General features: G+C 35.0%; 1 protein-coding gene across 3 annotated transcripts in view; it reads right to left on the bottom strand.

Moving 5' to 3' along the window:
- Positions 1-14,889, bottom strand: part of TTC17 (tetratricopeptide repeat domain 17) — a 118,042-nt gene that overhangs the window by 95,464 nt on the left and 7,689 nt on the right. For all 3 annotated transcript variants that reach the window (XM_045557848.1, XM_045557849.1, XM_045557850.1), the window contains exon 2: positions 3,207-3,296. In XM_045557848.1, the coding sequence (XP_045413804.1) occupies positions 3,207-3,296 (90 nt within the window). The remainder of the gene's footprint in view (positions 1-3,206; positions 3,297-14,889) is intronic.

Genomic DNA, 14,889 nt, shown 5'->3' with positions numbered 1-14,889 from the left:
GAGAATTGCTTGAACCCAGGAATTTAAGGGTGCAGTGAGCTATGATGATGCCATTGCACTCTAGTCTGGGCAACAGAGTGAGACTCTGTCTCCAAAAAAACAAAAAAACAAAAAACAAACTTTCATTGTGTAAGTATGTACCCCAAATCAACATATAACTTTGCTTTTCAAGTTTTAAAATTTTATATAAATGGTATCATACTGTATATATCACTCTTCCACCTTCATTTTTTAAAAACAATATATATTATGTTTTTGAGAGTTATCTACATCAGTATAGTTCTAGATTTATTTTAGTGGATGTATAAAAATGTATTTATCCATTTTCTTGTAAACAGGATACTTCTTTTAAATTTTTTTGCTATTAAAAATGCTATAATATTCTTATAAATGTCTCATGTGCTCATGTGTAAAAGTTCTAGCAAGGGTAGAAACATAGAGTCATATGGGAAACACATTTTCAGTTTATTTAGACACTGTCAACCGCTCTTCAGATTGCTTACAACAATAAGTAGATCGTAATACCTACATTCCCCTCAATCTTAACAACATTTGGTTTTGTCATACTTTTTATGTCAATCTGTTGAGTATGAAACATTATCTTACTATAATTATTGTGGTAGACCGTATTATTGTGATAGACTGAACTACCATTCACAAATATCCTTTCCCTCCTAACGAGATCATACATCACTGTTCTGCTGGACTCAGCCTTGGGCAACATGACTTGCTTTGGCCAACGTAACATGAGAAGTCTCATGTGACCCTTTTATAGGGAAGGTTTTTTAGAGTCAGTGTATACTTCACCATGTTCTTTCTTTTCCCTCTGCTACTGAGAACAATATTAGAGAGTGGTTGCTCTGTCCTGGGTCCTGACTTAAGGATCAGAATGACATGGTACAGATCCCAGACAGAGCCCAAAATAATCATTTAGCATGACCTTATTGTTTGGCTATTAAGATTTTTTGGGTTGTTACTAAAGGGAACAGATCCTATGATCTGTTTCCAATTATTCGTTCCTTCCACACCCTTTTCCTGTAGGTAAACTGCTCTATCCCTACTGACTTCAGGCATGGCCATGTGACTGACTTTGGCCAATAAAATGGGAGCAGAGATGATATATGTTACTTTTCAGTAGAAACTTTAACCTGGCTTATATTGTTTTGTTGTTCTTCCTTAAGTCTCCACCTCAGCACTGAGATTTTTGGGACTATTTGTTGCCAACACAAAAATTGACTAATATACTGTAACAAAATGTATGCTATATCAACTAATATAATCATTAATAAGACTGAACATATTTTCATATGTTTATGAGATATTTTATGAACTGACTGTTCAAGTCTGCCCATTTTTCCCCTAGGTTTTCTTTTTTAAAAAATTGATTTATAGAAATTTACGGAAAGAATAATTCTATAAACTCATCCTCTATCAGTTACATGCATTGCAAATTATCTTCTTTCAGTTTATAGCTAATCTTTAAATTTTGTTCATGGTGTGATTTGCTGAAGAGAAGCTTTTAAGGTGGGCATCTTTGTCAACTATTTTCTTAATTATTTGTGCTTTCTCTTTAAGAAATCCTTCTGAACCCTGAGGTCATAATTTTATCAATTACAGTCATGTGCTACATAATGTATAATGATGTTTTGGTCAACAAAAGATCCCACATACACAATGATGATCCTGTAAGATTATAATACCATATTTTTACTGTACATTTTCTATGTTCAGATATACAAATACTCACCATTGTGTTATAATTGCCTATATTATTCACTACAGTAACATGGTATACAGGTTTGTAGCCTACAAGCAATAGACTTTATCATACAGCCTAGGTGTGTAGCATGCTATACCATTTAGGTTTGTGTAAATATACTCTATGATGTTCTCATAATGACAAAATCACCTAACACCACGTTTCTCAGGATGTATCCCTATCATTAAGCAAGCATGGCTATTAAATCTATTCTATCAATCTATTTTTTTTATTTAGTAAAAATTTTCACTTTCATATTCAGATTTTTAAACCGAATAGTAAATTATTTGTGTGTATTGAAAGGTAAGAATGTCTGCTGGGCATAGTGGCTCATGCCTGTAATCCTAGATATGGGCTTTGGGAAACCAAGGTGGGAGTATCACTTGAGTTCGAGACCAGCCTACTCGAGATCCCACCTCTATAAAAAAATATAATAATCAGCAGAGTGTGGCAGTGTGCTCCTGTAGTCCTAGCTACTCAGGAAGTTGAGCTGGGAGGATCATGTGAGCTCAGGAATTCAAGGTTACAATGAGCTATGATCATACCACTATACTTCATTCAGCCTGGGTGACAGAGCAAGATCTTGTCTCACAAATAAATAAATAAATAAATAAATAAAATAAAATAAGGATGATTTTTATGATTCCTTCTTGTTCTCAAGCACTCTTATTCTACTCTTACTACTCTTATTCTTCTCAATAATTTCCTCTCATTTTGCTATTTGGTTTACTTTTTCTGTAACTTAGAGTTTCCTTAAAATTTGGATTTCAGTTTATCCTGTAATTTTTAAGCAGAGATTTTTATGAGGAAAAAACGCTAGTTATTCAAATAACTCATACTGTTTGCTATTAAGTAAAATAAGTTTATAGAAATCAATGATAGTGAAAGGTTAAACTGATGCTTGATTTGTTTATTAAACAAAAAGGTCAGATTTTGTTGGCACTAATAGGTTTCAAGCTTGCAATTTACAAAGTGATTAATGCTTTTCATTTCAACCATAAGAAGAAGTGTAAACTAGCAAAACTCTAGTTTTTACTACTTGGGAATGAAAAAAATGACATTTTTTAGGCTACTAAAACCTTTCTTCCTTTGCATATTTTACCCAAATTCTTTTCTAAGAACATCCTCAGAGATTATATTCTTTTCACAGTTGATGAAAAAACTTAAACATAGAAACTCTGTTGAAGGATAAGTGAGTTAAGAGTCAGACACATATATCCAAGTTAGGGTAGTCTGTTTCTCTTACTATTGCTCAAATATCACTTTGATAAGATGGTTTTTAAAACAAAACAAAACAAAACAAAAACACGATATAAAGGTAGTATATTTTTGCAGAAGTCAGAAGAATTAGGCTTAAGAAGTAATATGCTTTAGCTTTTTTGGAACACAATAGAAAGTGTGAAATGTAACAAGTTTCAGCTGCATTTCATGTGCCCAGTTGTCTCACCTCCAATTCTTTGAGGTAGTTAACTGTTGTTTCTTGTCTCATTAATATGACTAGGTCATGAGGATGCTTCAAGTTCATTGGTGAATCCACCTGCAAGCAAGCGACAAATAAATAAATAAAGCTCATATTTCATTAACGTTTGGATTAATAAAGTCTCTTTTAACATGTCTTAAATTATTTTTCAATCACTATTAAATCATTGTTAGCTGCTCAGTAAAACTTAAGGGGTATTTTAAGTGATCACATGTAAATTTTAACAAAGGAAATGACAAGTTCAATAGCTGTCTCTTGAACTACAACTTGAAAGAATGAGCATTTCAAGTAAATATTCTGACTTGAAAGATCATGTAAGAAATACACAACAAAGTGACTATAATCAACAATAAGTTAGGATATATTTTAAAATAACTAAAAGAGTAGAATTGTAATGTTCCTATCAATAACACAAAGAAATGTTAAATGCCTGAGGTGATGGATACCCTAATTACCCTGATTCAATGCACACTGCATGCCTGTATCAAAATATCACATGCACCCTATAAAGATATATAACTATTAAGTACCCATAATAATTCAAAATAAAAAAAATTTTAAAAATAAATAAATCTTGTTTATTTAATAGCATCCATGATACCTATGAAAAAAATATTCAAGAAGAGAAGTATTTGGAAATGAATGATAAAGTAACTTCCTTAAAAGATGTTATATGCTTGTAATAATAAAAAAAGTTGTCTTGTTTTGATAGCACATTTTATACCTGAAAAGTTTGGAAGCAATAAAAGGAAAATATTAAAAGCACTCATTTTTGAAGGCTATTTGCAGAAACCATAAATCAAAGATAATATAATGTAACCTTGAGATTTATTACTTATAGCTCATGTTCTCTGGATCAACAGATCAAGCAACTATGTTGTTGAAGATGTGGGAAAAACGAATGCTCATATACTGGTAGCAGGCTTATAAATTTTTGTTCTCGCTGTTTGTAGTGTCATTTGACAACATATATCAAAATGTTAAAAGTGCATAACCTTTGACTTAGCAAAACACTCTAGGAAACTATCCTATAGACACACACACACACACATACACACACACACACGTATATGAAGTATCCTCATGACAACATTTTTAGTGACCCTCAAAAAAAAAAAAAAAAAAAAAAAAAAACCAACCTAAGTCCATCAATAAAGGAATGGAAAGACCCACTGTCCAGTGGAATGGGATACAGGAGAAAATGTAAAAGCTCTAGCCAATGACCAGAGTGTAAAAAAGCTTTACATAAGGAAGCCAAAGAAAGTCAGCTTATTTTGTCCAGCCCTCAAGAGGTAGCTATTTAGGACATAACTCTATAGGTGTTTTTAAACAAGGTTTTTATTTTTAAAAAATGGGGGAGGGGAAAGGAATGTGGAAGTATTATATGACATTCTCGTTCCAAAATACCTAACCAGTCTGTTTACCAGATATTTAGAGAATTGCAAGAATGAAAGAGTAAGCTAAATGAAGATTTATATAGACAACTATTTAAAGTACAATCTTAATTTTAAACTAAAAAATTACTAGATAACCAGGGTTTTATCATATTTGGATAGCAGGGGTCTGGCCAACATTCAGTTGTGAGGAAGTACTTTTTATTTTCTTGAAGCTTTTAGGTCAGCAAAGATACGGCAGCTTAGAGGAGGTATAAAGATAATATTATTAGCAGAAAGAAGGGAGTCCCCCGACAGCTGTCTTTCTGAGGTGACAATAAATGGCATGGATCTTAGCCAGATAAAGGTTGGCTACAGAAGACTTATAGCCTCAGGCTATAGACTTATAGCCTGACATACATTTTTACTTAGGTATCTTCAAGTTCTTAAATTTTAAGATGTTATAATTATCTTTGACAAATAACAATTTGAATTTTTTTCTCTCAAATACCTCTCCTCCTTGTAAGATTACGAAAGAAGGTATGTTTGACAACTTTGTTATACAGTTAACAACTTTGTAATATATAAACAACTTTGTAATACTGTCATGCTCAGCATAACATTCCAGTCAGTGACAGACAACAAATATGATGTGGTCCCATAAGATTATAATACTATATTTTGATTGTACCTTTTCTATGTCTAGATATGTTTAGATACATAAATAGTTACCATTATGTTACAACTGCCTACAGTATTCAGTATAGTAACATGCTGTACAGGTTTATAGCCTAGGTGTAGAGTAGGCTATACCACCTAGGTTTGTGTAAGTTCAGTCTATGATGTCTGCACAAGGATGAAAATGCCTAACCACGCATTTCTCAGAACCCGTCCTCGTCGCTAAGCAACACATGACAGTATTACAATGTCCATTCAACTAGTAAATATTTATTAAGCCAGGACCACTATTAGTCAGTATTTGGAGCCTCCTATGCCATATGATATGTGTAAAGGAATGGTAATAGGCTTTCAGATTCTTTAGCATTTAGAACAGGATGCTGTAAGCCAAGGAACAAAAAGTGACAGGAATGAGAAGTAGGTTAAAAAGGACATAATGCACACAGAAGATCTCCAAGCACTTTTTTGCTTTTTCACAAAGGACAAACAACCATACAAACTTCCACTGCTGTACAGCACAATAAATGATGCTCATAATGACGTGGACCATAAATAAAAAGTAGAATTATTTTTATTTACTTTATTTAAGAAGGTAAAGAAATTATGAATTACATTTTAGAGCAAAATTTAAACTTCAGGGAAAATCTGACCAAGTATTTGGAAATTAGGCTGTACGGAATTCTATTATTTGGAATGATTCATTCTTTAAGAGTTCCAGGTAAACGAGGTTTCTAAAGCAACTTATTTTAATAAAGAAAATGACAGGCTGGGCATGTAATCCCAGCACTTTGGGAAGCCAAGGTGGGAGGATCGCTTGAGGCCAGGAGTTCAAGACCAGCCTGGTCAACAAAGCGAGATTCTGGCTCCACAAATGAAAAAAAAAAAAATTAGCTGGGCCTGGTGGTATGTGCCTATAGTCCTAGATACTTGGGAGGCTGAGGTAGGAGGATAGCTTTGCTTGTGCCCAGGAGTTTGAGACTGTAGGGAGCTATGATTACACCACTGAACTTCAGCCTGGGTGAGAGTCAGATCCTGCCTCTAAAATAAAAATTAAAAAAACAAAAAAAGAAAGAAAGAAAGAAAATGACAAACCATACAAGGCAATTTGATTTTATTTTCCCTTTGAATATGTTACATAAGTACAGGTTGAATATTCCTGATCTTAAAATCTGAAATCAGAAATGCTTCAAGTCCTAAACTTTTTGAGTGCCAACATGACACACAAAAGAAATGCTCATTGGAGAATTTTAAATTTTGGATTTTTGGATTAGGGATACTCAACCTGTGCATGTATCCAATTATATATAACAGCAGTAAATATTTTACTCATATCAAGTTCATTTTCACATATTTCATTTGTTGCTTTATCTAATTAACCAAGATACAGTTAATATCTATGCCTCCAATCTGGAGCCCTATCTCAACAAATTTAGTAAATTCACATGGTAACAGATACAAATATCACTGTATGAGGGTAATTACTTCATTACCAACTTAGATAAAGGGTGAACATTTTAAACTTAACCAATCTAAAGATGTAAACATTTTTGATGTTCTATAAAAACAAGTTTGAGTCAATCATTTTTCAATGGTCCTTTATGACAGGAAATTGAACATTTCTATTGCAACATTAATTCAAACCCTCACATACAACTTATTCTTCACATACATTGAACATATTTACATGTTTTTTAAATGGTATTCATCTGAGTACATGAAAGCAACACAGGAAACTCACTCTTCTCCCAACAGCAGTTTGAAACTGATGAATAAAATCTTATATTATGCAAATCAGGTGGTTTTTCGACAAGGAGGGGGATTATAGATTCTGGAGAGCAAAAACTACAAAACCCCCCTAAAAGGAACCATTTCAGATTTTACATAGAGTTAAAATCTTGGAGGCTTTGAGATTTTGTTTCTTTCATATTGTGTTAATATTTAAATAATCAAAAATTCTGAATAAAAGATTAAAATTATTTTGACCTTAGTTTCCAACTTAAGGCAAAATTTTTAAAAATGTTTATGGCATAAGATTTCATTCATCATTATGCTTTGAGCAAAGGCCAAAAGACTTGGCTCCAGTGATATTTCTTTTGTGAAGCTACCTTTCTCTTGAGCCCCCACAGTACTTTACACACACTTCGGTAATAGCATTTATTACATGTTTAATTACTGTATGTCTGTCACTCCAAAACAACTTTACGTATTCCTCTTTCCACCCTCAGTATGTAACATGCTTTCAGATACATGTTAGGCACTTAATACACTGTTGATTGATGCATGACAGTGTCTGGTGCCACATTTGTTGGATATTCCATCTCCATCTGCTAAGGCATTACCATTCACTGATAACTGCCTGTAAAAGGAGGTAAAGTGGCTAAGCCACCAGCGATCAGAAACAAAATACATCTTTGATCGGTCTTTGACTAGCTATGTGACTTAAAACAAATCAGCTTCCCTGCCTTGGCTGTTTCTTCACCTATAAACTGAGGGGATTCAACGAAATGACTTCTAAGGTTCCTTTTAATTTTCATATCCTATCTCTATAAAAGATTTTATTTTATTTTTTTGAGACAGGGTCTCACTCTGCTGCCCAGGCTAGAGTGCAGTGGCACCATCATTGCACACTGCGGCCTTGAACTCTTGTGCTCAAGGGACCGTCCTGCCTCAGCCTCCCAAGTAGCCGGACTATAGACATGTACCACCAAGTCCAGCTAATTTTTTTTATTTTTAGTAGAGATGGAGTCTCCCTCTGTTACCCATTCTCCTTCTTGGCTGTATGTTGCTTAGGCTTTTTGTTGTTGTTGTTGTTGTTATCAAGAGACAGAGTATCACTCTGCTGCCCAGGCAGGAATGCAGTGACCCAATCATAGTTCACTGTAGCCTCAAACTCCTAGGCTCTAGTGATCCTTCTGCCTCAGACCCCAAGTATCTAAGACTACAGGCACATGCCACCATGCCCACCTAACTTTTTTCTTTTGGTAGAGAAAGGGTCTCCCTATGTTGCCCCAGCTGTCAAGCAATCCTCCCACTTTGGCCTCCCAATGTGCTAGAATTACAGGAATGAGCCAGGCCCTCTATGAAAGATTTAACATTATCATAAAAGTATCACACTTTTACTACCCTGAAGTAATCTATATTCAAATGAATGAAATTATCATTCTTTCAATTTGCCTATATAAATTCTTATTGGCTTTGGGTGAGAACAATTTCTAAAGCTGCAGCTAAAAGCCTCTTTTAAACTTTCAATTTGTTAAATTAAAACAAGGCTCCAATTAGCAATGGCTATTTCTGAGCAGTTGTTGGTTGTATCATAGACAACAAGAGCCCTCTTTGTCCTTAAGCCACTTAATTCTAACAAATTTCAACTTTAAAAAATCTTTTTCTCATTATAAGCTAAATACATAATACTGTAAAAACAAACATAATACCGTATAGACTATATCAAGAAGAAAATAAAAATTACTTTAAATTTCACCTTCAGAGATATGTGCTGTTAGATGTATCAAAAAAACCCCAAAAAACAATATTGCAATGACTATCCTTACATTTTTTTGGACAGCTGTCTGATTATTTCCTTCCTAGAAAGAGAATTGCTAGGTTAAAGGAACTATTTTTTTTTACTTTTAAATTTATAATTTTTGCTAGATTTTCTCCAGAATAGTTGAATCACCTTAAACTATCAACAGTGACTGAGTTTCTACACATCTTTACGAACACAGAAATAAGGATGAACACATTTTAATCTCTTTCTTGGCTACATGTAGTTCTTCTTTTGTGTATGTGATATTATAAAACATATTTGGTCTCTGATCCCTACCCCCCATTCTTCCTGAAATACAACTCCTAAAATCCTTAGAATCTCCAAAGTGATGTCTATTTGCATGCTGATGAGCTGACTGTGGGTCTTAGGTTGCTTCAAGATGGGGGCGGGTCTCTGGAAAGACATGATTAGAGGCTCAGAACTTTCAGCCCCACCTCCCAACCTCTGGGGAAAGAAGAGGGAATGAAGATTAAACTGATTACCAATGGCCAATAGTTTAATCAATCATGCCCAAGTAATGAAGCCTCCATAAAAAACCAAAAAAACACTAGGTTTGGCAGCTTCCAGATTGCTGAACACATGGAGGTTCCTGGAGAGGGCACGGAGGGTCCACACCCCTTTCCCGTATCTCGCCCTATGCATCTTTTCATCTGTATCTTTTGTAATATAGTAAATTGGTAAATGTAAATTTCCCTGAGTTTGTGAGCCACTCTAACAAATTAATCAAACCCAAAGAGGCTATTGTGGGAACCCCAACTTGAAGCTGGTCAGTCAGAAGTTCTGCGGGCCCAGGTTTTTGAAGTGGGGTGAATGTCTAAAGGTGGGGGTGAGGGGCCTGAGCTCTCAACCTGTGGGGTCTGGTGCTATCTCCAGGTAGCCAGTGCCACAATTGAACTGGAGGAAACCTAGTTGGTATCAGCTGCTGAACTAACTGCTTGCTAATCTTGTGGGGAAGAGATGCCCACATATCTGGTATTAGAAGCATGTTATAAGAGTAGAGAAGGAGAAAATGAGTTGTTTTTTCCACTCACCTCTCTTAGTATCTGGCAGTTTCTGTATCATATTTTAAGAATATGGTTTCTAGTTAGTGAGACTCTGGGTGATTATTCTCTTTTTGTTTATTTATGTTTTCTGACATTTTCTACAGTATTACTTAAATTTATCAAGTGTTTCTTTTTTTAATGTGCTAGTTATAGGTCATCTTAACATGAAACATTAGAGCACTATTCAACACGTTTTATGTGTTTATTTTTAAACAAATTGTAATAACAAGTATAATCTCAGGTCTGAGGAACAATCTTGTAGCTTTTCCTCATGTATTTACAGATACAATCCCTCTCAGGGACCAGGTAGAACACCTCAAAAGTGCAACATCTTCTATATTTTCTTGCTCCTTACCTTTCTTCCCTCAGATTTTTACCCTTATCTCAAATCTAGTTCACAACCATTTCCTAATGATTCCCTAAGGAACCATTAGGAAATGTGGCAAACAAGATGAGTTTTTGAGGAATGGAGTGAGAGAGGCAGAAAAGTTTGACGCCTCACCCTTCATGCAACTCTCTCTTCAAGATTCAAGTCTAACCATCATGGATTTGCACATTCTTTCGGGTTTAGAGAATTGCAAGTTCACAAAATACCAGTCCAGCCTTAGCTCTTTAGAGGGACATACATGGGCTTCTGGCTATAATACTTGTCAAAACTAATATATAAGGTAAACATATTTTACCAGAAACATTTAATTGTATGAGATCAGTAATTATTATGAACTGTCAGGATTTAGAAATATTTTTGTTAGGTATCTTTTTGAAGCTAGAATACTTGTATAGTATTTTAATGAGAAACTAAAAACTAGTCTCATGCCAGACAGAGTGGCTCACACCTGTAATCCCAGCACTTCAGGAGGCTGAAGCAGGAGGATCACTTGAGGCCATGAGTTCCACACCAGCCTGGGCAACACAGTGAGATTCCCATCTCTATAAAAATTAATTAAAAAAAATTAGCCAGCTGTGGTGGCATACTCCTGTAGTCCCAGCTACTTGGGAGGCTGAGGCAGAAGTATCGCCTGAGCCCAGGAGTTCGAGGTTACAGTGAATTATGATCCTGCAGCTGTACTCCAGCCTGCAAGACAGGGCAAGACCCTCTCTCTAAAAAACAAACAAAACCTCCCTACCAAAAAAATCCAGTCTCAATCTTGTAGGCTATCAAGTCATCAAAACTAAAACCAAACTTTAAATAAATGAAAATACTGAATCCTGACCATTATATGATTTTTCATGAACTCATATCCCTATTTTCCCAAGTTTTACCCTCAACTAGATTTTACCTTCTCATTTTCATGGTTCCTGGAAAACAGTATTGTAAATGCTTAAACTCACATAAAATAATCTAGGTATGTGAAGTATACTGCATAGCTATTATCTAGATTTGAACATTTACAGTGTTGCAACCAATTTTATGAAAACATATCAATCACCATTTTCCTAACTGATGAGCAAGTTAGTAACCATTTTAAACATTAACAAAAAATGAACAACTTCTTATAAAAGTGCTACCAGTCTCCATTTTCTAATTTATGTCACCAGGAAATATACAAATAACACAATGAATAAAGTAGAAAATTTGCAACTTTATAAGGAAAGAAAATAAAACAATGGATCAGGACACAAGACTCATGGGTTCTTTCTCATTTGTATACTTCATGGTATTCTTATAAACATATTTAGGAGCAATGCAGCTGTGTAGAGTTGTTTTATATGTAACTGTCAGAAATTCCAACAGCAAATATTTATTGAACACAGTGGCAGGAAGAATAATGGCCCAACAAAGATGTCAGTGTCCTAATACCTATAACCTGCGAATACATTATGTTACATGGCAAAAGGGAATTAAAGATGTTAACCAGATTAAGGTTGCTAATCAGACTGCCTTAATTAAAAGAGAGAGCATAAATGGATTATGAGGTGGGTTCAATGTAATCACATGGGTCTTTAAAGGTGGAATAGGGAGGTCAAAGGGAGAGATGCGACTAAGAATGGTAGGAGGAATACAACATTGTTTTGGAAGATGCAGCAAAAGGGGGCTAAGAGCCAAGGAATGTGGGCAGCGTCTAGTAACCAGAAAAGGCAAGGAAATGGATTCTCCCCTAGAGCCTGTAGAAAAGTACTCAATGCTGCTGTCCCCTTTAGCCCAGTGACACATGGGTGGGGCTTCTAACATAGATAACCATAAGATAATAAATGTGTGTTGTTTTAAACCACTAAATTTGTGGTAATTTTTTACAGCAGCAATGGAAAACTAATACAAACACCCATTAAGTGCCAGACATAATGCTAGACGTTACAGTGATGAATAAGATGGGTGTGAGCTTGAAAATTCTTAGTCAGATGGGTTGTTAGTCAAATATTGAAAAGGGACATTAAAATCATTGCCAGAAATTGAACCTTATCAGCTTTATCATTACTCAGGTGAGAGGGGATTACTTTGCTATTTCATGCTGGAAATTACTGCTCTAAAAAAGAGATAATTAAATATCATTCAATTTGATTATCCATCAAAATATAGTAGATCAACTATGGTGGGAAAAGAAATCAGCATGATCAATTTCTTTTACTGCAACCCCAACAAGTGTGAAATAAACATTAAGGACAAATGTTTAATTTTTCTATGAAGATAACAAAACCAAACTGACGGTTCCTTTTTGTTCATACTTCTACTGATGGCAACAGCACTGTTTAGCTAAGAGCAATGGATGGAATTAGTGATCTTTCGTTACTATCAGATTACGAACAAAGTTTTACCTGTCCCAAATACTGTTGGTCTCAACACAGGATTCCAAAAAAACCAAATACTGTTGGGCATTTTCAAACACTCCTGTTGCAGTCCTTTATGACAATCTGGCAGTATCTAAGAAAATTAAATATAATGCATTCTTTGAACCAGGTAATTTCATTTCTAAGAATTCATCTTACAGACATACTCATAGAAGCAAGCAGAAATGTATACATGAGCATGTTCACTTACGACAGCATTGTTTATGATAGTAAAAGCCTGGAAACAATCTAAATGTCTGTCACTAGGGGACTGGTTATATAAATTACAGAATATCCATACAATAGACAACCATGCCGTCTTAAGGGAGAAGGAGGTAGTTTTTTATTTCTGACATGGAGAGACATCTAAGTCTTATTATTAAGTGACTAAAAGCTAGTTGTGAGATAAAATGCTTTCAGTTCTGTTTAAAAACAAAACACAACTATGTGTTTCCAAGTACATAAAAACTTTTAAGAAGGCTGGGCGTGGTGGCTCATGCCTGTAATCTTAGCACTCTGGGAGGCCGAGGCGAGAGGATCACTCAAGGTCAGGAGTTCAAGACCAGCCTGAACAAGAGTGAGACCCTAGCTCTACTAAATAGAAAGAAATTAGCTGGACAACTAAAAATATATAGAAAAAATTAGCTGAGCATGGTGGCACATGCCTGTAGTCCCAGCTACTCGGGAGGCTGAGGCAGAAGGATTGCCTGAGCCCAGGGGTTTGAGGTTGCTGTGAGACAGCCTGATGCCAGGGCACTCTAGCCCAGGCAACTCTGTCTCTAAAAAAAAAAAAAAAGAAAAAAAATTTTTTTTAAGAATACATAAGAAAAAGTTCACTGTGATTACATCCAGGAAGGAGAGGACTCCAGTAGTTATAAAACTTTCACTTTTTGTTTTATAACAGCTGAGAAGTTTGGAAAAACTATAAAGCACAATGATTATGCATTTTATAGTTTTTTAATTCAAACACAAAATTGAAAATAGATTAAATTTTTAAAAATTTTGATGAATATTTGTTTTACAAATAAAACTATAGAAATATTTTTCATATGTTGGTAGCAATGTTTACAACTGCAGAAAAGAGAATAGGGTATAGAATCAGAAGATCTGAGGTTGAGTTCACACTTTGCCACTCTCTATCTGCAAGGCCTTGGACAAGGAGTTTAACCACATTCAGCCTAAATTTCTTTATTCAACAGAAAGAAGATCAATATCCATACCTTACTGGGTCTCTACGAGGATAAAATGAAATAATGACTATGAGAACACTTGGTAAAGTGTACAGACATTAAATTGTTTTTATTACAAGATACCTGTTGATATCCTAAATTGGAGTCACTTCCATTATATGACTGTATAAAATGCAAACTCTATGAAGGCAGGGACCGTATCTCACTCAAAAGTACTCCACGTACCTAACACAGAAAGCATTAAAATATGTGCTGAATGAGTGAAGTAACCATGCCAAGTGCAATAATGGGCACACAAAAAAACACCAGCAAATATTTGCTCAAATAAAAATGTTCTTGACTCCGTTTGGCCACTTCTGGCATGTACTACTAACGATAATAATTACCCATCTCAAACCTTTCCCACCTAACAAGCAATTATACTCAAGGGGGAAAAGACTGATTAAGTGTTTCAGAGGGAAAGTGAAGACTAAAGTAAGATATTAGAAAAAATACATAAATGAGTTATTTTCAAAAGTTAGATTCATAAATTAGTTACTACTAACTAAACAATTATGGGAGACACAATATAATCTGTCCATTTTGAATTCCTAACAGTATGGCTTCAAACCAAATATATACTGGAAAATGGCATCTGAGGCTGGAGAGGTAGTCAGGGGCCAGGTTGTAGATCTTGCACAATCTTTTAGGTCACAGTGAAAACTCTAGATTTTAATCTTTAAGTGTGATGGGAAACCCCTGAAGGTTTTCTGATGTTGTTTCCTTCCTGTCCTAAAGTAAGTGACATGAGCAGACTTATGCTTTTTAAAAGATCACTTTATTGGTGGTCAAAAAGACGTGGCTGAAGAAATGTTTTTAAAAATCACTTTGGCTGTGAGCTAGGCTGACACCACGGCACTCTAGCCCAGGCAGGAGAGTGAGAATCTGTCTCAAAAAAATTTTTTGAAAAAAAAAAAAATCACTTTGGCTGCTCTAAGAAGAACAGACCTTATGGGACAAAAGTGGAAGCAGGAAGACCAGTTAGGCAGCTACCGCATAGATTCAGGAAAGAGATGA

This window comes from Lemur catta, chromosome 7 (assembly GCF_020740605.2).
Source record: "Lemur catta isolate mLemCat1 chromosome 7, mLemCat1.pri, whole genome shotgun sequence".
NCBI classification, from domain to species: domain Eukaryota; kingdom Metazoa; phylum Chordata; class Mammalia; order Primates; family Lemuridae; genus Lemur; species Lemur catta.
Note: the sequence above shows the minus strand (reverse complement) of the source record. Positions and strands in the feature narration are given on the sequence as shown.